Source organism: Euleptes europaea, chromosome 19 (genome assembly GCF_029931775.1).
Source record: "Euleptes europaea isolate rEulEur1 chromosome 19, rEulEur1.hap1, whole genome shotgun sequence".
NCBI classification, from domain to species: domain Eukaryota; kingdom Metazoa; phylum Chordata; class Lepidosauria; order Squamata; family Sphaerodactylidae; genus Euleptes; species Euleptes europaea.
Genome location: NC_079330.1, coordinates 24000776 through 24023265, shown reverse-complemented (window position 1 = coordinate 24023265; position 22490 = coordinate 24000776). Strand labels below are relative to the sequence as shown.

General features: G+C 51.5%; 1 protein-coding gene across 1 annotated transcript in view; it reads left to right on the top strand.

Annotated features, from left to right (window-relative positions):
* SLC43A2 (solute carrier family 43 member 2) overlaps positions 1 to 22490 on the top strand; it is a 46882-nt gene that overhangs the window by 13447 nt on the left and 10945 nt on the right. The window contains exons 2-10 of the mRNA XM_056865050.1: positions 341 to 545; positions 2840 to 2895; positions 4572 to 4648; positions 8700 to 8792; positions 12840 to 12973; positions 14740 to 14942; positions 15769 to 15918; positions 19481 to 19619; positions 20936 to 21068. Of these exons, the coding sequence (XP_056721028.1) occupies positions 341 to 545; positions 2840 to 2895; positions 4572 to 4648; positions 8700 to 8792; positions 12840 to 12973; positions 14740 to 14942; positions 15769 to 15918; positions 19481 to 19619; positions 20936 to 21068 (1190 nt within the window). The remainder of the gene's footprint in view (positions 1 to 340; positions 546 to 2839; positions 2896 to 4571; positions 4649 to 8699; positions 8793 to 12839; positions 12974 to 14739; positions 14943 to 15768; positions 15919 to 19480; positions 19620 to 20935; positions 21069 to 22490) is intronic.

The following is a 22490-nucleotide window of genomic DNA, read 5'->3' as shown; positions in this document are numbered from 1 at the left end:
GCTTCGCGTTTCTTAAGAGCCCCTTTAACGCGACCTTTTGTGTTTGCTCCTCCTCTGCCTTGAAGGATCCCCTCAAGGAAGCATGCAAAATCACAGCCCCGTGTTAGCTATGCACACTGCGGTTGCTAATGGCTATGCAAACAGGAACAAAGGAGCAGGTGAGTGGGGGTGGAATTTCTCCTTTTGCATTGGGAACGTGAACAGGCATTTTAAAGGTCGCATTTAAAGAAAGAGCTTTGAGCGAGCATAAATGGCCTAAGGGTGAGTTGTCTTCACTCTCCCCATGAATGAGCAAGTGCTTCTTGGCACTAACATACTTCTCCTCTTTCTTCTCCTCCAGAGAACGTGACCATCCCAGCCAATGACAGCCTCTCCACAGACAACCTGACGCCGGTGCGCATGAACGGTTGGCTCACCTGCAAGGCACAGGACGAGATGCTGAACCTGGCCTTTACCGTTGGCTCCTTCCTGCTGAGCGCCATCACTTTGCCTCTGGGCATTGTCATGGACAAATACGGTCCCCGCAAGCTGCGGCTGCTGGGCAGGTGGGTTCTGACTGGGAGGGGGCTGTGCTGGGAGTTGGGCTTTTGTCAGGCACAGGGTTGAAATGGGCCATGGCACTTGGATGGGTGCAGCCGGGCAGCAGGTGGCATAGGAGCAGGCCGGCTCTGATAAGGCAAGGTTGAGAGTTCGGGCATTGGTCCCTGCATCAAGTGCCTCCCTGCCTGTTATATGGCCTGTCGGCACATTTTCTCCCTAGCTTGCAGATGTCGTGGGTGCAAAGTACACTAAGTGAACTCTCTGGAGTGCCGGGGGAGTCGGAGTTGGTTGCTGAAAGAAAAACTGTGAAGATTGCCAACTGGCCAGGGGAAAAAAGGATGCCATGTTTTCATGCCATGACCATTGGGGGACAAGCCTTAGTTCTGAGTTTGGAAAAGCTTTGATTCCCGTGGGACAAGCTGCTGCTAAAGGCCCAGGAGCAAGGGGTGGTACAGTTGGTGGCGGAAACGGCCATCAAGTCACAACCGGCTTATGGCAACCCTGTAGGGTTTTCAAGGCAAGAGATGAACAGAGGTGGTTTGTCATTGCCTGCATCTGGGTGGCAACCCCGTCTTCCTTGGAGGTCTCCCAAGTATTAACCAGGGCTGACCCTGCTTAGCTTCTGAGATCTGACCAGTTCGGGCTAGCCTGGGCCATCCAAGACAGGGCAATTTGGAAACCCCAAATTATGTCTGCCAGCAGCGGAGTGGGGGAAATCATATATCGGGCTCTGAGGCCTTAATCCCTCCCAATCTTGCGCCAGTCCTCCCTGGAGTTCTGGACACTCCCCAGGTTGGACCAATGTCCTTGTGGTTGAAGCATTTCACAAGCCCGTCCAGCACTGCTTTGAGCCAGACAACCGACCCAACGGGGCGGGATGGACTGCAAAGCTCTGTAACGAAACTGAAGCATGCAAACAAGGTTGGAGAGTCTTGGCAGGGGGTGCTCGACTCTTGTGGTTGGACCACAGCAGAGCAACCCTGGGGCTTGCCTTGGCTTGACCTGAGTCTTGAGAACCAGAATGGCATGCCTACTGGCCACACTGCAGAGTTTGGCAGTGACTTCTCTATCCTGAGGACGTAATCTTTTAAGGCGAAATGGGGACGCTTCTAAGTAGGAAGGACAAGAAGAACAAGGTGCACGGTAGAAAGTTTCTTGAGCCCTTGTAGATCTGTACGTGTTTCACATACAGCTTCGTCAGGGGATCTTCTGTAGAGATTTCTCAGCTCCCACAGAAGATCCCCTGACGAAGCTTAATGGGAAACACGTAGGGATCTCTCTCTGTGTGTGTGTTAAGTGCCATCAAGTTGCTTCCAACTCATGGCGACCCTATGAATCCATGTCCTCCAAAATGTCCTCTCTTTAACAGCCTTGCTCAGGCCTTGCAAATTGAGGGCCGTGGCTTCCTTTATAGAGTCAATCTGTCTCTTGTTGGGTCTTCCTCTTTTCCTGCGGTTTTCCTCTTGTCCTAGCATGATTGTCTTTTCCAGTGACTCTTGTCTTCTCATAATGTGACCAAAGTACGACAGCCTCAGTTTAGTCATTTTAGCTTCTAGGGTCAGTTCAGGCTTGATTTGATCTAGAACCCACTGATTTGTTTTTGTCAGTCCACGGTATCTGTAACACTTTCCTCCAACACCACATTTCAAAGGAATCTACTTTCTTCCTATCAGCTTTTTAAATTCAGGCTCAATAAACACTCTACTTTGCAACTTTTTCTTGTCCTTCCTGCCTACTAGGGTGGCCTTATTTTCTCTGGATTCCTGTTGATATTCACACTTCTAAGTAACAGTGCCAAGGGACTGTCCCTGTTGGCTGCTGTGGCACATTCCTTGCCCCCCCCCACACCCCCGGTCTGCACTGATGGACTTTAGGGAGGGGCCGTGGCTCAGTGGTTCAATCCCCGGCATCTCCAGTTAAAGGGACTAGGCAAGTAGTTGGTGTGCAAGACCCTCTGCCTGAGACCGTGGAGAGCCGCTGCCGGTCTGAGTAGGCAATACTGACTGATGGACCAGGGGTCTGATTCAGTATAAGGCAGCTTCACGAGTGATCAGCTGTACAGTGGCGAAAGAGGGGCAGAAGCCTCTGAATTCCTAACAGCCTTTCCAATTGCTTGTGAAATGGATGGGGGGACGTTTCAAAAATGGGTTCGGTGGAAAGCAGATCGTGCTGCCCCTGCTTTCCGTGCATTTGGGATATGCTCAGTGTGTTCCCCTCCCCCCCGGAGGAGGCACCACTATGCAGCTGTAGTTGGGTGTATGTTGCCTGCATGTGACGGTTGGCCCTTGGTGTTTTTCAGTGCCTCTTTTGCCGTGTCCTGTGTGATGATTGCTTATGGCGCCAGCAACCCTGACTGTAAGTATGTGGCTGTGAACTGGAGTGTGCTTAGGGCTGCCAGGCCCTCCCTAGCCACTGACGGGTGGGTAGGGTTGCCATCTCCAGATTGGGACGTGCCTGGAGATTTGGAGGTGGAGCCTGGGGAGGACAAGGACCTCAGTGGGGTATCATGTCGTAGAGTCCACCTTCCAAAGTATCCATTTTCTCCAGGGGCACTGATCTCTGTAGTCTGGAGATGAGCTGTAATTCTGTGGGATCCTTAAGTCTCACCTGGAAGCTGGCATCCCTAGATGCAGTTCAAGGAAAGAGTGGGGGGGGGGGGCTGGTAGTAGGGTTGCCAACCTCCAGGTAATCAGTACTGAACTCACATAGAGTGGCTACTCATGAAGTAATACAACATTTTATTAACAACCAAACACAGTGAATTCTAACACACCTGTGAATCCTATAAGTGAGATACAACTATATCTATGAAACTTAATCTGGAGAGTCCATGTGCAAACACACAGGTGGCACTGAAGTCCCTCCCCTCCCCAAAGCCCACCCTCCTCAGGCTCCGCCCCTAAAACCTCCCGCTGATGGTGAAGAGGGACCTGGCAACCCTAGCTGGGAGAGCTAGTGAGTTTGGGGACTTGACTATTGGCTCAAGTAGGGTTGCCCGGTCCCTCTTCACAACCGGCAGGAGGTTTTTGGAGCAGAGCCTGAGGAGGGCGGGGGAGGGGATTCCAATGCCCTAGAGTCCAATGGCCAAAGTGGCCATTTTCTCCAGGGGAACTGATCTCTGTCAGCTGGAGATGAGTTGTAATAACAGGCAATCTCCAGCTAGTACCTGGAGGTTGGCAACCCTAGACTCAAGGCCTCCCCACCTGTGGGCTGCTGCTTCTGTGGCCTCATCTCCGCGCCAACAGGAGCCCAACTTTGCAAAGTTGAAAGGCCCCATCTAAATGATTAAAGGTAACAATGATTTGGGGAGGGGGCGGCCTTACTTGGAGTTGCACTGTAACTACAGGAGGGACAAACAGCTTGGTGAGAGAGCTCTTGGCTTTGTAGGAAGACCGTCTCGTGTGACACTGAAATACACCACTAGGCTGGGTTGTTGAGTACTGGCACCACCTGGCTGTTTCTCTTCAGCTAGCCTCTGCTAGTTCTGCTTCCGGAAACTCTTTTAGCTGGAGCTGCTAGGGAATGGACCTCTGGCTTCCCTGGGCCATGTGGGTGCTCTGTCACAGCCTGGCTCTCCAGCGCTCCCTCCCTGGTGCTCAAGAGTCTTCTCAGAGGGCTGTTCCCCAGGGAGGGGCTGTGGCTCAGTAGCAGAGCATCTGTTTGTCATGCAGAAGGTCCCAAGTTCAATCCCCGGCATCTCCAGTTCAAGGGACTAGGCAAGCAGGGGATGTGAAAGACCTCTGTCTGAGACCCTGGTGAACCACTGCAGGTCTGAGTATGCAATACTGACTTTGATGAGCCAAGGGTCTGATTCAGTATAAGGCAGCTTCGTGTGTGTTCAAAACTCTCAACGGCCAGACTATGGCAGGCTCCCACAATCCTCCAGGCTCCTCTCTGGCCTGCCTCCCACAGTGTCATGGTCTCCATAATCACCAAGCTCTGAAGAAGCCCCGTTCCCAGGAGACCCCGGGCTGCCAGTGCAGCTTGGGAGGTTTCCTGACTCCTCACGGGTTTTCGTCCTCCCTCCGCAGCTCTGTCTGTGCTGATCTTCTTTGCTCTGTCGCTGAACGGCTTTGGGGGGATGTGCATGACCTTCACGTCGCTCACGGTGAGTGCTGACCGGGATTGCTGTGGGAAGGGGGTGCTTGTGTCTCTCAGCTGTCCCTGAGCACTTGGGCCAGCCTTTCTGTCCGGTGAGGCTGATTACTGGACATCCTCTGTCATCCCTGTGTCAGAAATGGGAACTCCTTTGGGTGGGGGGGCAAAGTCCCTGCCACCGCCTTCCCTTGTTTGGGGGCTTCCTGGAGGCACCTGGTTGGCCACTGTGAGAAAAGACTGCTGGACTCAATGGGCCTTGGTCTGACCCAGCAGGGCTTTTTTGTAATTTTTCTGTAATTTTGCATCATTTAATGTGTCTTCTTAATACTTATGTTTTGCTTCAGTTCTAGTTTTTAGATTTCTGGTTGGTTCAGCAACCCAAATCCTATTTCTCTGTTTATTGATTGCCCCATCCTGTTGATTGTATTGGATCACTCTGTGTACTTTGCCTTGAGTCCTAGTGAGAGAGGCGGACTATAAATAACACAACTAAATGAATTTTAGAAACCCAACCCTTGATGGTACCCTGAACACATTAGAGGAACAAAAAGAAATATGACTTGTATTTTATATAAAAAATAGCCAGGGTGTCAGTCTCAAGGAACGTTTTCGGCTGTGGAGTGAGTGGTGTTTTATCACTGTTTGGGGGGCGTTTGTAATGGGACACATAAGGGAAGGGCCATAACTCAGTGGTAGAGCATCTGCTTGGCATGCAGAAAGTCCCAGGTTCAATCCTCGGCATCTCCAGTTAAAGGGGCCAGGCAAGTAGGTGATGTGAAAGACCTCTGCCTGAAACCCTGGAAAGCCGCTGCTGGTCTGAGTAGACAATACTGACTTTGATGGACCAAGGGTCTGATTCAGTATAAGGCAGCTTCATGAGATGTTCTTATATTCCCAAAGGGCTCCAGCCTTACCAATGCAAGCAGTCATGTGTTTGAGAATGGAGGCTGGGCGCCTGAATCCAGGCTGAAGCTTTGAATGGCTTTGTGCCTGAAGGAACCAGCCCAAAGCAGTCTTGCGGAGCTGAGTTCTTCCTTGGCAGCAGCCCGGAGCCCAGGGGTGACTCTCTTGGCATGGCTCATCCTAAATCGCCTTTCCCTGCTGCTACTCTTGGAGCGGGAAGGAGAGCAAAGCCGAACAACCGATTTTTTACTCTTGTGCGCGTGAATTCAAAGGCAAGGCTTTGAGAAAAGGACACACCATTCCGAGGAGCGACTAAAGTAGCGGAGGTTGGCAGTGTGGTTGTCTGGGGCTTGAGGAGGAGTTGAAGGACTCATGTTGAAGAAGGCGTTCCCTCCGAGGCTTGCGCACTTCCCAGCGGCTGGGGTGCACTGAGTTCTCCTGGAAATGCAGCTGTGGTTTGGGGTACTGAGCTGGAAAAGGACTGGACCGGGGGTGTCCCAATTGCTTGTCTTTGGGCTCAGTGAGCACACCAAGCTGCTGCCTACTGAGTCAGCCCCCCTTGCATCAGTCAGCCACTGTGGTGTGGTTAAGAGCGGTGGTTTGGAGCGGTGGACTCTGATCTGGAGAACCGGGTTTGATTCCCCACTGCTCCACATGAGCGGCGGAGGCTAATCTGGTGAACCGGGTTGGTTTCCCCACTCCTATGCACGAAGCCAGCTGGGTGACCTTGGGCTAGTCACAGTTCTCTTAGAGCTCTCTCAGCCCCACCTACCTCACAGGGTGTCTGTTGCGGGGAAGGGAAGGTGATTGTGAGCCGGTTTGAGTCTTCCTTAAGTGGTAGAGAAAGTCGGCATATAAAAACCAACTCTTCTTCTCCTCCTCCTGGCACCTCTCATTTGAGCAGTTGGACTCGGTGGTGTGTTTTGTGCCCCAGCTGCAACAGTTGTAGGCGGGTCCAGGCCCTGGGGGCAGGGATAGGGTGCCGCTGCCGCGCAGTCTCTGATGCTGCTTCCCCCCCTCCCCTTCCATAGAACAATATCTGCCCTGTGCAACCAGTTGTTCTGGGGTCGCCTGAGGACGCGGCTGCTGCATTCCATCCAAAGTTCTGCAACCAGAGAGGAGTGACGCCAGAGGCCAGGTGAAGCAGGTGCTCTGTCTGCTGGCCTCTGGAGCACATGGAACAGGCAGATGAACTCGAAAGAGGCCTGGGAACTGGGCACAGCCTGTGGCTATGTTCTTTCCTCTTCTCCCTGCCCCGGGGCCGTTCTCTGGCGATTGCATTTGCCTCACTCCAGCAAGCCCGGAGGCAGCCAGTAAAAACACCGTTTCTGAAACCCTGGAAGGAAGGCAAATGATATCACCTCTGGCGCCACATCTGGCCGATGGGAAGCAGCTGGAATCTGCCTCTACCACTGGCTGTCTTATACGACTCTTGAACACATGAAGCTGTATCAGACCCTTGGTCCATCAAAGTCAGTTTTGCCTACTCAGGCCGGCAGCAGCTCTCCAGGGTCTCCGGCAGAGGTCTTTCACATCACCTACCTGCCTAGGAGCCCCGTGGCGCAGAGCGTTAAGCTGCAGTACTGCAGTCAAAAGCTCTGCTCACGACCTGAGTTCGATCCCGACGGAAGTCGGTTTCAGGTAGCCGGCTCAAGGTTGACTCAGCCTTCCATCCTTCTGAGGTCGGTGAAATGAGCACCCAGCTTGCTGGGGGTAAAGGGAAGATGACTGGGGAAGGCACTGGCAAACCACCCCGCAAACAAAGTCTGCCTAGGAAACGTCGGGATGTGACGTCACCCCGTGGGTCAGGAATGACCCGGTGCTTGCACAGGGGACCTTTACCTTTACCTACCTGACTAATCTCTAACTGGTCTTTACCTACCTGACTAGTCTCTAACTTCTGCATGCCAGGCAGAGGCTCTGCCACTGAGCCACAGCCCCTCCCCAGACTCTTCCTGGCAGACTCTTTCTGGCCGAAGGTGGTGTGGCGAAAGGATTTGTGTGCAGGGGGTACATTTCAAATGGTGACTCATTGGCGTTTTTTGTTAGTTGCTTGTGTGTGTGTGAGGAGTGGTTAAAACGCTTAGGGCTGTTTAGCTTGGAAAGAAGGTGGTTAAGGGGAGACATGATAGAGGTCTATAAAATTACGCACGGTGTGAAGAGAGTGGACGGGGAGAAGCTTTTCTCCCTCTCTCATTATACCAGAACGCGGGGTCATCTGCTGAAGCTGGAGGGTGAGAGATTCAAAACAGATAAAAGGAAGTGTTTCTTCACATAACCCATAGTTAAATTGTAAAACTCCCTGGCCCAGGATGTGGTGATGGCTGCCAACTTGGAAGGCTTTCAGAGGAGAGTGGACATGTTCATGGAGGAGCGGGCTATCCATGGCTACTAGTCAAAAGGAATACTAGCCATTATGCATACCTATTCTCTTTAGTATCAGAGGAGCATGCCTATTATATTAGATGCTGTGGGACACAGGCAGGATAATAATGTTTGTGGGCTTCCTAGAGGCACCTGGTTGGCCACTGTGTGAACAGTCTGCTGGTCTTGATGGGCCTTGGTCTTTTCCAGCATGGCTTTCCTTATGAAATCCAGGCTGGACTACTCTCTGAAGAGTCCTTGGCAAAGGAGGTGCACCATTTGGGTTCTCTGGCAGCCCGAATGATCAGCTAGACCCATTTCTTCAGATGGACCTGCTCATAGCCTGGAGGGCCCTTTACTCGCAGGGTGCACACTCCTCCCATGTTTTGCCTTGCGAGTTTCTGCACGTGTGTCAGTTTCTGAAAATCTGTTGTCTCCGGCCCAAGAATCAAAAGTGACTTGAGAGAGGGCTCACTTTCCAGACAGAAACATGTTTCTTTTGTAGCAGTGTAACTTCTGGTCTGACCTGGGTTTTGAAATGGGGTAAAAGCTATTTCCCAGAGGTGCAAGTGCTTTTGATGCTGTCTGGAAAAGCAAAAGGCCTGCTTTCAGACTTGGGCAGGGTGCAATTCGAAGGCCTCCGGCTGATCTAGAGCATGTACTGATGAATGGGACATTTGAATCACCACCCACCCCCATGCAAACCCCTCCCTCTTGCTCCCAAGTAAACAGAATCCTTTTCTCTTTCCACAGCCCTCTTTTAACCACTCTCTCAATCCTTTGTCCCTTCTCAGCTGCCCAACATGTTTGGCGACCTTCGCTCCACCTTCATCGCCCTCATGATCGGCTCTTACGCCTCTTCGGCAGTGACTTTCCCTGGAATCAAGGTAGGTGGGATGGAGCATTGTGAGCTCTGCGGTGCAGCTTCGAGGCTGGAAAAGCATGAACACATGAAGCTGCCTTCTACTGAATCAGACCCTGGGGCCATCAAAGTCAGTATTGCCTACTCAGACTGGCAGTGGCTCTCCAGGGTCTCAGGCTGAGGTCTTTCACATCACCTTCTTGCCTAGTCCCTTTAACTGGAGATGCCGGGGATTGAACCTGGGACCTTCTGCATGCCAAGCAGATGCTCTACCACTGAGCCACAGCCCCTCCCAAGGTACTTGGCAGCGATGTGTGATGCTCATTGGGGAACTCGGAGTATTCTTGCTGCTCTCTGTAGCTCCGGCACCCAGGGGGTCATCACAGGCTAAATGGGATTGGACAGGTGTTTAGTCTAAATGTGCCCTAAAACACACTACAAATCAGGGCTATTTTCTCTTAGAAGAAGAGTTGCTTTTTGGTTTTTGTATGCTGATTTGCTCTACCTTTTAAGGAGAATCAAACCAGCTTACAATCGCCTTCCCTTCCTCTCCCCTCAACAGACACCTTATGAGGTACGTGGGTCTGAGAGAGTTTGGAGAGAACTGTGACTAGCCCAAGGTCACCCAGCAGGCTTCATGTAGAGGAGTGGGGAATCGAACCCAGTTCAGCAGATTAGAATCTGCTGCTCCTAACCACTACACAACGCTGGCTCTCTTAGGGGTGGGTGCTTAGTTCAAGAGAATGACCTGGGGCAGTGAGCTGTTACTTTCTGTCGCATGCCTGGGCTGAGGAGGCAACTTCCTTTTTTAATCGTTTGGCTAGAAGGACAAAGGCAATTAATGTGGGGTGAAAAGGTAAAATCCATTCCCGGCTTGGAACATGCAGGCTTACTAAACGCCCAAATTAGATCTATTCGCATGCATTTAAGAACGTAAGATGGCAATCAGAGAAATAAACAAGCACCGCTTGGTTTCTGCTTGGCCTAAATGGATAGGCAGTTGTTTATCAGTTCCAGGCTATAACTTTTCTGTCTTACCTGTGAGTGTTCCTTATAGAGAATCCAGGCAGACCAAACCATTGCAGTAGAAGAAGACACACAATGGCAATGTAAATGTCAAAAGCAAGTAAATGACATTAGCAGGCTTGATTGGATTAGGTGTGATATGTAGAGGAGTAGTGGAGAAATTAGCATTGCTAATGAGACAGGAATCCCAGGTCTCTATTCAACCCAGAAGAATGCATTGTCTTGGGCTTCATTATTAGCTGTAATTCAGCAGTCTCTCTAATCTCCCTTTGAAAAAGCTTGAGCATGAGGTGGGGCTGCAGATTCAACTGGAGAGCAACCAGTCCACAATCTCACTTCTGTTAATGGCCATCTCCAATGCTAATAGTAGCTTCATGGGGAGTGGTGGCTCGCCCCCCTCCCCACCCTACCCCACCCCGGATCATTTCCCCTGATCCCAAAGATAGAGCCTCCAGATTAGAGCCTGTTGCTCATGTGGAGGAGTGGGGAATCGAACCCGGCTCTCCAGATTAGAGTCCACCGCTCTTAACCACTACACCACTCTGGCTTCCCAGACCACACACGTTACCTTGTTCAACTTGGAGTGAGGGAGAGTGGGTTGCCTCAGGCCACCTCCTAGGTCTGTGGAAGAGGCAAGATTGACACCAGGCATGTCCCTGGCCATATCTTGGTCCCCTAGGCACCAAGCTGCAGTTTGAGCCATTGACGGAAATTCTGGCCTGGGAGGATGATATTCCAGTCTTTGCCACTATGTTCTCCCGGCTCTCAACAAAATACACCTGGCAGGGCATTTTTAACAATATGGGACAGGAGACGCGTGTGTGCATACACCCATCACTGATTTTTATTTCCTGCCCTGGATCCTTCAGGGTCTTAATGATGAGAAAGTTTGCTCATAGCGTGCCTTTTTGATTATGGACTGATCAGTGCCAGGTTGAAGAGGATGAGGCAACCACCAGGGACTTTGCATCAGCTCAGGTAGCCACCCAGGAACGAGCGGAGGTGGCAGCCCCGAATTGTTTGTGTAAAGAGTTGCCACACCCTGCATGGGAGAGTGAGAATCATTGGAGGAGCCCCAAGGGAATCCATGTAGATCGGCATTCTGCTGCCAGCAGCAGCCTGCCAGATGCCCACAGGCAGGGCACGAAGGCCCCTGCCCATGTTCTTGGTCACCCAGCAGCTGGTGTTTGTACACTGCCTCTGAACAAGGAGGTTCTCTTCTGGGGGACTGACTTCTCTTTTAAAGCCATAGAAGTCAGCAGCCGCTCCAGTTTGTGGAATTTGTTGCCATGAGATACATAAGAAAAGCCATGCTGGATCAGACCAAGGCCCATCAAGTCCAGGAGTCTGTTCATACAGTGGCTAACCAGGTGCCTCTAGGAAGCCCACAAAGAAGTCAACTGCAGCATTATCCTGCCTGTATTCCACAGCACCTAATATAATAGGCCTGCTCCTCTGATACTAGAGAGAATAGGTATGCATCATGACTAGTATTCATTTTGACTAATAGCCATGGCTAGCCGTATCCTTAGGGTTGCCAGGCCCCTCTTTGCCACCGGCGGGAGGTTTTTGGGGTGGAGCCTGAGGAGGGAGGGGTTTGGGGAGGAGAGGGGCTTCAATGCCACAGAGTCCACTTGCCAAAGTGGCCATTTTCTCCAGGTGAACTGATCTCTATCAACTGGTAAAAGGTAAAGGTAAAGGTCCCCTGTGCAAGCACCGGGTCATTCCTGACCCATGGGGTGACGTCACATCCCAACGTTTCCAAGGCAGACTTTGTTTGTAGGGTGGTTTGCCAGTGCCTTCCCCAGTCATCTTCCCTTTACCCCCAGCAAGCTGGGTACTCATTTTACCAGCCTCGGAAGGATGGAAGGCTGAGTCAACCTGGAGCCGGCTACCTGAAACTGACTTCCGTCGAGATCGAACTCAGGTCATGAGCAGAGCTTTTGACTGCAGTACTGCAGCTTAACACTCTGCGCCACGGGGCTCCTCTATCAACTGGAGATCCGTTGTAATAGCAGGAGATCTTCAGCTAGTACCTGGAGGTTGGCAATCCTAGCTATCCTCCATGAATATGGCCACTCCCCTCTTAAAGCCTTCCAAGTTGGCAGCCATCACCACATCCTGGGGCAGGGAGTTCCACGACTGAACTATACATGGATGCTCCTGTACCCTCGTATCTCTTCCATTCCTGACATCTCATGCCAATGTGCATTTCTCTGGAATATTCAATAAGTTTGTTTTAAAGATGACAGATGAGAAGGGCAGGAGGTGGAGAGTTTGTTGGCTGAGGGGCAGCTGATGGAATCGCCTCCGGCAAATGCTAGGCAGAGAGCCACTGTGGTGTAGTGGTTAAGTGTATCAGACTAGTATCTGGGAGACCCAGGTTCAAATCCCCACTTGCGCCATGGAAACTCGCTGTGTGTCCTTGAGCCAGTCGCACTCCGAGCCTAACCTACTTCACAGGGTTGTTGTGAGGATAAACCGGAGGAGGGGAGAATGACGTAAGCTGCTTTCGGTCTCCATTAAGGGAAAGGGTGGGGTATAAATGAATCTGAGAGCCAGCAAGGTGTAGTGGTGAAGGTGTAGGATTAGGAATCCAGGTTCGAATCCCCACTCTGACATGGAGACTTGCTGGGTGGCCTTGGGCCAGTAACACACTCTTAGCCTCGACCCTGGCAAGTATTTGGATGGGAGACCTCCAAGGAAGACCAGGGTCATGACACGGAGGCTAGCAATGGCAAACCACCTCCCAACGTCTCTTGCCTTGAAAACCCCGCCAGGGATCTCCATAAATCAAATGTGACTTGATGGCAAAATAAATAAATGAATTAAATAAATAAATGAATAAATAGGTGGACCCTTTTTCTCCAGTGGGGAAGTCCGGTCCAGTTGCAGATGAGGCAATCCTGAGACTTGTACCACCTCCACAGCGGTGAGCACAAGTGGCATCTTTTGGGTCATAGGCACCCAATTCCTAGGCCTCCTCTGGGCTCCCAACTTTCTGAAATCTGGCCGGTAATGGGAGGTCTTCTCTTTTTCTTTCCAGGTGATCTATGACTTCGGGGTCTCTTTTATCCTCATCCTGCTGGTCTGGGCCGGCTGTGCGGGGCTCGTCTTCTTCAACTGCTTCTTCAACTGGCCGCTTGAGCCTTTCCCAGGGCCAGAAGACATGGACTACACGTGAGTCCCCTCGGGGGTGGGGGGTGAAGGGACTCTGGGGTGGGATTCTCTATGAGGAAGCGGGGGAGCTCATCAAGCACAAAGCTTCCAAGCATAACCATGGATGTGGGATGCAGGAGGCACAATTCTCCTTGGAGTACCTTTAGCACAGCAATGAATGGGAGCCCGGCTGGGGTTGCCAGGTCCCTCTTTGCCACCGGCGGGAGGTTTTTTTGGGGGAGCCTGAGGAGGGCGTGGTTTGGGGAGGGGAGGGACTTCAATGCCATAGAGTCCAATGGCCAAAGCGGCCATTTTCTCCGGGTGAACGGATCCTCTATCGGCTGGAGATCTGTTGTGATAGCAGGAGATCTCCAGCTAGTACCTGGAGGTTGGCAACCCTAGCTCTCACACAACTTCGTTCCAGCCTGAACAGGTTCCAGGTTTGGAGGAGCCTAGGCAGAAGATGCTCAAGGGGGACCCTCTCCTCCTTGGACTCCCACCAGGGCCCCCTTCCTTCCAACTCACCCATATCTCCACCTGCCTGTGTCCTTCCCCTGCCCATTTGCCAGCCTTTGCACTGACTTCGTATCCTTTCTCCAGTGGTGCTGGGTGGTATATATAGACGGGAGCAACTCCACTGTGCCCACCAGGAGCGCCTCCATTGTACACACCCTGTGCATACTTCCCTGGCATTGTGTGGCTGGGGGCTCAGTGGCAGGGGGCCCTGCCAGAAACTCTGGGCCCTGGCAGATGCCCCAACTCAGGTAGGGTTGCCAACTTCCAGACGGTGGCTGGAGATCGCCTGGGATTACAACTGATCTCCAGGCGACAGACCTAGAGAAAATGGCCGCTTTGGAAGGTGGACTCTATGACATCAGATCCCATTGAAGTCCCTCTTCTCCCCAAACCCCGCCCTGCCCAGGCTCCAGCACCAAAATCTCCAGGAATTTCCCAACCCGGCGATGGCGACCCTAACCACAGGGCATGCTGACCCTGGCCTTGGTTTCTGTGCATCTTGTGCCAGAAACCTTCCTGATGTGGTTTGGCTCTGAAGGGGCACACGGGTTTGACCCTGCTTAGTTTCAGCCTCCCTCTCGCACAGCTTTTCACTAAGTGGCCAAGGCTGCCTTTCCACCAGATATGGATCCGAAGGCAAGGCTGAGCTGGGCCAAGCCAAGTGGCACTCACCTGGTATAGTGGTTAAGAGCGTGGCGTAGTGGGTAAGAGTGGCAGACTCTAATCTGGAGAACCAGGTTTGATTCCCCACTCCTCCACATGAGCAGCAGACTCTAATCGGGTGAACCAGGTTGGTTTCCCCACTCCTACGCATGAAGAAGATTTGGTTTCTACATGCTGACTTTCTCTACCACTTAAGGAAGAATCAAACTGGCTTACGAACACCTTCCCTTTACTTCCCCACAACAGACACCCTGTGAGGTAGGTGGGGCTGAGAGAGCTCTAAGAGAACTGTGACTAGCCCAAATTCACCAGATTAACGTCCACCATGCATGTGGAGGAGTGGGGAATCAAATCCGTCTCTCCAGGTTAGAGTCCACCGCTCCAAACCACCGCTCTTAACCACTACACCACGCTGGCCTGCTGGGTGACCTTGGGCCAGTCACAGTCCTTTCTGAACTCTTTCAGCCCCACCTACCTCACAAGGTACCCGTTGTGGGGGAAGGGAAGGCGACTGCAAGGCCCTTCAAGGCTCCTTTCGGGAGAGAAAAGCAGGGTATAAAAAACAACTCTTTTTCTTCTTGTCTGCCCTCTTTGCTGCCGCCGATCAGGGTGAAGATTAAGTTCAGCTGGCTGGGCTTCGACCACAAGATCACTGGGAAGCAGTTCTACAAGCAAGTGACGACCGTGGGCCGCCGCCTCAGCGTGGGAGGCTCTATGAAGGGCCACAAGGAGACGGCGGCCCTGCAGGACGGCAACAAGCTGTGCCTCTCCACGGTGGACCTGGAAGTGAAGTGCCAGCCGGACATGGCAGGTGTGGCTCGGCGTGGGGTTGTCAGGAGCCCAGGGAGAAGGCCGGCCCCTCTTCCGCCACCTGCTGCCCGGCCTCCTTTTGGGAGGGGGGGGATGAAAAAGGGGAGGGCGGGTCTTTGACCCCTGGCTGGTTAGCATCCGGTTGGTGGCTCCTAGAGGTCAACGGTTGAGCTTGATGGCTCCTAGAGGTCAATGGTTGAGCTTGATGGCTCCTAGAGGTCAATGGTTGAGCTTGAGGGACCTTTGGGCCTTAGTTCTTCATGGCATAGCTGGTCGGGAGTGGTAGGAAGCCCAACGTGGGTATCCCCCTCTGTGCCGGTCATTCCCATGGCCCTGATGCTAGCTCTTCGGCGGCTAGTCTGGGTTCTGGGGAGAACATCAGCCCTAGAAAATTAGTACAGGAGCGAGGTGCTTACAAACAAAGTGCAAAAAGTGATTTTATAAACTACTAAGTAACATATAACATACATTTACACAAACAAGTGAATATACATATACACGACCTATAATGTAACAACAAATAAAGTGACAATTGGGCATGAAAGTTTCAAAATTGTCTCTGTCCAGAGTACAATAAGTATTCTTGATTTGTAATTTCAAGTAGTCTTATTGAAGCCAGAGTCTTGATGAGGATACGACCGTTTCAAATTCTTAATAAATTATTCTTCATTAGTCCTTCAAGCAATGGTCTTCTAATATTTGTATTTATATAATGTTATCAATGCCTTGTAGAGTACATCACATATCCCCGTCGGGGTAAAGATCTGCTACAGAAACCCAGTCCTACAGGGATACTGACTCCTGACTTTTCTTCCTCCCCCCCGCAGCCTCCCCCTCTTTTATGCACAGTGTCTTCAGCCCCATCCTGCTCCTCAGCCTGGGCACTATGTGTATTACCCAGCTACGGCTCATCTTCTACATGGGAGCCATGAACAACATCCTCCAGTTCCTGGTGGGCAGTAATGACCTGGAGGCAGGTGAGTATCTCTCTTTTTGCCTTGATACTTGGCCTCAGGAAAAGCAATAAATCCCCTGACTTAAATAATTGGCTCGACAAGGTTAAGGAAACCTGTGCTTTAATTAAGTTGACGTACTATAGCAATGATAAAAATACAGAAGAACTTGATGCTTGCTAGAATTCAACAGTTTCAAGGATGGAGAAAGCATTCTAATGTGTAAATTGTAGAGAGGTAGTGATATAATAATCATGCGGATTTTAGATAGAGTATTATTTAAGTGCTATGGGTATTTTAGGAGCCCCGTGGCGCAGAGCGTTAAGCTGCAGTACTGCAGTCAAAAGCTCTGCTCACGACCTGAGTTCAATCCCGACGGAAGTCGGTTTCAGGTAGCCGGCTCCAGGTTGACTCAGCCTTCCATCCTTCTGAGGTCGGTAAAATGAGTATCCACCTTGCTGGGGGTAAAGGGAAGATGACTGGGGAAGGCACTGGCAAACCACCCCGTAAAAACAAAGTCTGCCTTGGAAACGTCAGGATGTGACGTCACCCCTGGGTCAGGAATGACCCGGTGCTTGCACGGGGGAGCTTTACCTGGGTATTTTAATTACCGGTATATTAGCACTGTTTTAGTTTTTTTTCCTTTAAAAAATTGTATCATTAGTATTTGATTTTTTTTTAGTAATGTTATATCTATGGGTTTTTTTCCTTTTTTTATTGTAAGATTAAATTTTTGGTACATCAAAACAAAACAAAAATACTTGGCCTCAGGTGACCGATGACATTGGGAAATGACAAGTGCCTCAGGAAACCTTCGTGCTGACTTCTAGTCACCAAGCGCTGGGCGAGGTTTTCAGGCTGGAGGAGTTGACAGAACCCCTTCTGCCGCTGGCTTTTTCCAGGGAACATGATCCTCTGTGGCCGTCTCTTCAGTAGATAAAATGTCTCTCAACCTGTCGCACATGTGACTGTTTGGCTCCTGGGTCTGTTACAGGCTGCTTCCACACATGAGGGCGGAGGAGAGCCGGAGTGGCTGGAGTGTGGGACTAGCATCCTGGGATGGCTGGGTGCAAATCCCCATTTCTATCATGGAAGCTTTCTAGGTGACCTTGGGCCGATCGCAAGCTCTCAGCCTGGCTGTTGTTGGAAAATGGAGGAGGGGAGAACCGTGTTCTAAGCTGTTTTGAGTCCCAAGAGACTCAAGTCCCCACTTTGTCATCAAGCTCTCTGAGTGACTTTGAACCAGTCTCTTTCTTTCTCTCTTTCTTTCTCTCTTTCTTTCTCTCTTTCTTTCTCTCTTTCTTTCTCTCTTTCTCTCTTCTCTCTTTCTTTCTCTCTTTCTTTCTCTCTTTCTTTCTCTCTTTCTTTCTCTCTTTCTTTCTCTCTTTCTTTCTCTCTTTCTTTCTCTCTTTCTTTCTCTCTTTCTTTCTCTCTTTCTTTCTCTTTCTCTCTTTCTTTCTCTTTCTCTCTTTCTCTGCCTAATTATGGCTAATTTCCACACAGGGGTACTATGGAAGCATCAGCAAGTGAGGTCAGGGGATGTGTGGGGCAGAGTCTACCCACCTGGTCCTTGCTTGAGCCTTCCAATGCCAGGTCAAGATGATGTCATTTCAGGTCCTTTCAACCAAGGTTGAACCTGGATTATGGGCATTTTCCTTTTGTCTTCCCCCCTCTCCTGCAAATGGTTTGCAGCTCTTCAATTTGTGTTTCTGTATTTGATTTATTAGAATTTTTTTGAAGGACTGTTTTAGTTCTAGCGCTTCATTAGATGAGCAGCTGGCTGTCTTGAGCACTCCATTGGAGTGTGTGGGGAAGCCACATACAAATGCGCTCATGAAAGAAAGATTTGGTCGCACTGTGAAGGGTGCACTGTGATGAGTGGTATTGGCATTGGGCTCCCTGCAGGGAGGTGTAAACGGCAAAGCAAATGCCCTTGTTGAGTGGTGATGCACCTAGAAGAAGAGTTGGTTTTTATATGCCAACTTTCTCTACCACTTAAGGAAGAATCAAACCGGCTTACAATCACCTTCCTTTCCCTACAACAGATACCCTGTGAGGTAGGTGGGGCTGAGAGAGTGTGACTTGCCCAAGGTCACCCAGCAGGCTTCATGTGTAGGAGTGGGGAAACCAACCCAGTTCACCAGATTAGCCTCCACTGCTCATGTGGAGGAGTGGGGAATCAAACCCGGTTCTCCAGATTAGAGTCCACCGCTCTTAACCGCTACACCCTTCCATCCTCAGGAATAACCCTGGCAGCCTTGTGGGTGGCTTGGCAGGACTGGGGGCCAGCTGGACTGTCCAAACACAGGGCTGGTCGCTCCTGCTTCCAGCAACGCTTCCAGACTAGATAACGCTAGCGAGGTGATCTCGGAGCTGGGTTTAGCTCCTCTCGAAATGTTTTCAGTCTGCCTTGGGGAAGCTAGTTTGACATGAAGCGGGGTGGGGGGTGAGGTGGAGAAAGCAGTTTGCTCTCAGGCTTCCCGGTTTCTGGACATGGAGCAAGAGAGAGAACAGCCCCTCCGAGTCCCTGCTTTCTCCGCCTGTGACTCGCAGCCCGTATTTATAGCTGTTGGAAGGATGCCAGCCAGGAAAGGGAGACGAGATTACAGGAGCTCGGTTGTTTTCGCAGAAAGGCAACCGAGGCGAAACCCATTTCTCTCTTGCGCAGTCAGATCCAGTCTGGGCTTGTTAAATCTGGAATCTGTGCTGCAGATCGGGAAAGAGGCACGTTCATGAAAACAGAGGGGTGGGGGGAGCAGCGGGGAGGGGAAGGGGCATCCTCAGGCCACGTCGAGCTCTGAGTCACTTCGGCAGGGATTCCTTGAGCTCTTCTGATTGACTGGGGAGGCAAAGGAGAGGCAATGAGAAGAAGAGTTGGTTTTTATATGCCGACTTTCTCTACCACACAAGGAAGAATCAAACCAGCTTACAATCACCTTCCCTTCCCGTCCCCACAACAGACACCCTGTGAGGTAGGGGGGGCTGAGAGAACATGACTAGCCCAAGGTCATCCAGCTTGTGTAGGAGTGGGGAAACAAACCCAGTTCACCAGATTAGCCTCTGCTGCTCATGTGGAGGAGTGGGGAATCAAACCCAGTTCTCCAGATCAGAGTCCACTGCTCCAAACCACCGCTCTTAACCACGACACCAAGCTGGCTCTTCTGGACACAGAGCAAGAGAGCGAACAGCCCCTCCGAGTCCCTGCTTTCTGCCTCGGCTGAGCCCATTCCTGCCCGTCCCTTGCCAACTTTGGATTTCCAGCCCCACTTTCCTCCGAGTGCTGCCGCTGGTTTCCAATTTCTGCTTACCTTGGGAGTTGCCCACCTAGGTTTCCCACCCAGAGCCCAAGCAAGCCCTCCTGCTCCTCCCTGGAGAAACCCTTATATCCAACCTCCTTGGCCTTTGTGCCCGTTTCTGAATACTCGTGGTGTGGCTGAGCAATCCTTGGGGCCCCTTCCCAGAGAGGAGGCCCTGAGCTGCATGTGTCCCAAAGGATGCTGTTGCCAAGCGGAGGGTCTCTTCGGAAAGACCGTGGGTGCTCGTGCTGGGCTTTCATGGTAATGACGGGTGGCTTCTCCCTTTCCAGTCAATCTCTACACCTCCATCTTCGGGGTCCTGCAACTGCTTTGCCTGATGACGGCTCCCCTGATAGGCTACATCATGGACTGGAAGATGAAAGAGTGCGTGGACGGCTCGGAAGAGGCAGAGAACAAGGATGCCAGCCCGTACGTAACTTCCCCTGGGCATGATCTGTGGCAGCCGGCTGCCCTTCTGTGTTGGTAAAGTGCCGTCCGTTCACAGCCGACTTACGGCAACCCCATAGGATTTTCAAGGCCAGAGATGAACAGAGGTGGTCTTGCCTGTGCGTAGCAACCCTGGACTTCCTTGATGGTTTCCCATCCAAGTACTAATCAGGGTTGACACTGTTGCTTCCAAGATCTGACCGGATCGGGCTAGCCAGGGCCATCCAGGTCAGGGCACCTTTCTAGCGAGGAGTCTAAAAGTAACTGTAACCTCTTTCAGTCCTAGAAGTGTAGGGGCAGGAGAAAGAAGCACAAAGTATAGATATCCAGCCTGGGAAGGCTGCAGTTCAGTGGTAGAGCCTCTGCTTGGCATGCAGAAGGTCCCAGGTTCAATCCCCGGCCTAGTCTCCAGTTAAAGGGACTAGGCATGTAGGGGATGTGAAAGACCCCTGCCTGAGACCCTGGAGAGCTGCTGCCGGTCAGAGTAGACAATACTGACTTTGATGGACCAAGGGTCTGATTCAGTTTAAGGCAGCTTCATGGGAAGGGGCCGTGGCTCAGTGGTAGAGCCTCTGCTTGGCATGCTGAAGGTCCCAAGTTCAATCCCCATCATCTCCATTTAAAGGGACTAGGCAAGCAGGTGATGTGAAAGACCTCTGCCTGAGACCCTGGAGAGCCGCTGCCGGTCTGAGTAGACAATACTGACTTTGATGGACCAAGACTCTGATTCAGTAGAAGGCAGCTTCATGTGTTCATGTGTCTTTCTCCCCCACCCCACCCCTTTCCTCACATCAACCCAGAGCAGGAATCCTGCTCAGCAGAATAAGAAAAAAAAAACATGCTCCCTGGGCAAATAACTCCCGAGAGCAGATTGGCGCAAGGTCTGTTCTAACCAGAAGTGGGAGTTGGAGGCAGGGTAAGGTCACTGGGTCAAGTTTCCTGTGGCGTCATGGGGCGTGCTCTCGCCCTGTTGACCCAGAAACGAGGAGCGCCTGTGGTTGGGGAGAGTCTTACTGTGGCTTTTGAGGTTCGGGCAAAATGACACTGGGGAATAACTTGGAGCCAGTTCGACTGGCCCTTTCTGGGAACGAGGATCATTGCCGAGCGATGACCTGGGGAGGACCCAAGCAACAACTGCTGTCTGCTGGAGAAGTTGTGTGCCAGAAAGGGTGGACAGTGCCCCCATCCTTAGGTTAGAGGGGGCCTTCCTTTCTTAGGAGGAGGGCTGCTGCAGCCGGATGGGCTGTTCTAACCCCACAAGTCCTGTGTGGTGACTGTGGTCCTGCCTCTCTTTGCAGGGGCGACAAAAAGAAGAAGCCTCGCGACCGGCAGATCCAGAAGGTGGCCAACGCCACGAGGGCCTTCGCTTTCACCAACGTGTTACTGGTGGCATTTGGGGTCACCTGCCTGATCCCCAACCTGCCTTTACAAGTGAGTAGGAGCCCCGTGGCGCAGAGTGGTAAGCTGCAGTGCTGCAGTCCAAGCTCTGCTCACGACCTGAGTTCGATCCCGACAGAAGTTGGTTTCAGGTATCCGGCTCAAGGTTGACTCAGCCTTCCACCCTTCCGAGGTCGGTCAAATGACGACCCAGCTTGCTGGGGGTAAAGGGAAGATGACTGGGGAAGGCGCTGGCAAATCACCCCATAAACAAAGTCTGCCTAGGAAACGTCGGGATGTGACATCACCCCATGGGTCAGGAATGACCCGGTGGTTGCACAGGGGACCTTTACCTTTACCTTAGTGTCGGGAAAGCAGCCAAGGGCTGTACGCTCGGGAAGGCATACTGTCGCCAGGTCCCTCTTCGCCACCGGCAGGAGGTTATTGGTGCGGAGCCTGAGGAGGGCAGGGTTTGGGGAGGGGAGGGACTTCAATGCCATAGAGTCCAATGGCCAAAGCGGCCATTTTCTCCAGGGGAACTGATCTCTATAGGCGGGAGATGGTTTGTAATAGCATGAGATATCCAGCTAGTACCTGGAGGTTGGCAACCCTACTGAGGAACCCCCCCCATTCACCTTGTTGCACTGCTTTGAACTTCTTGGGGGGGCGTTGGTGGTGGCAGGGGGCCATCTGATGTGGCCGAAGTGGTTGCGTGGGCCAAAGAGCCCTTTTGAAGTTAAGGTTGCCAGATCTCCAGCTACTACCTGGAGGTTTTGAAATACAAGCAAAACAGAGAGTGTACTGATAGGAAATTGTGTAAAACGAATCCCCAAAAGGGGAAATTACAGTAACGCGACCACTAATGTGCTAATGATGTATAAGGTTCCACAATTAAACATTCATTGTAGTATTTATGCACAAAATATCCAGTCACAAACAGTATATCAACATTATGTAATACAGTTTAGCAAACAGTGCAGCTGCACCACATACCCTCACAATTGAGGAAAAAAACACACGACAACGCCCTGAATATTGAAGGAAACAAGCACTGGGAAGAACGTGCTCAATTAAAAGTCGTCTGTGATTTCAGTCCCGTTCTTAAAGGCGGAATAACAATATTTCTGTGCTTTAACTGTAACTCAAATTCCGGAACGATAGAGATGAACTGTAATGTGACTCCCCGTTAGAAATAAACTTCGTACCGGGAGGTTTTTCTTTCTTTCTTTCAAAAAGCGGAGGCGTGGATCCTACGCGTCGCTTGAAATGATGCAGTTGACAGCACTGACCAGCTGCGTCCCACTTTGACCAGTGCTTCCAGCTGGCCCACGCAGCCAAGTGCATCCTTTTCAGTAGGAGCCGCGCTCCATTTGACCAGCAACTCCAGCCGGCCAGTGCTGTCAAGTGCATCATTTCAAGCGGCGCGTAGGATCCACGCCACTGCTTTTTGAAAGAAAGAAAAACCTCCCGGTACGA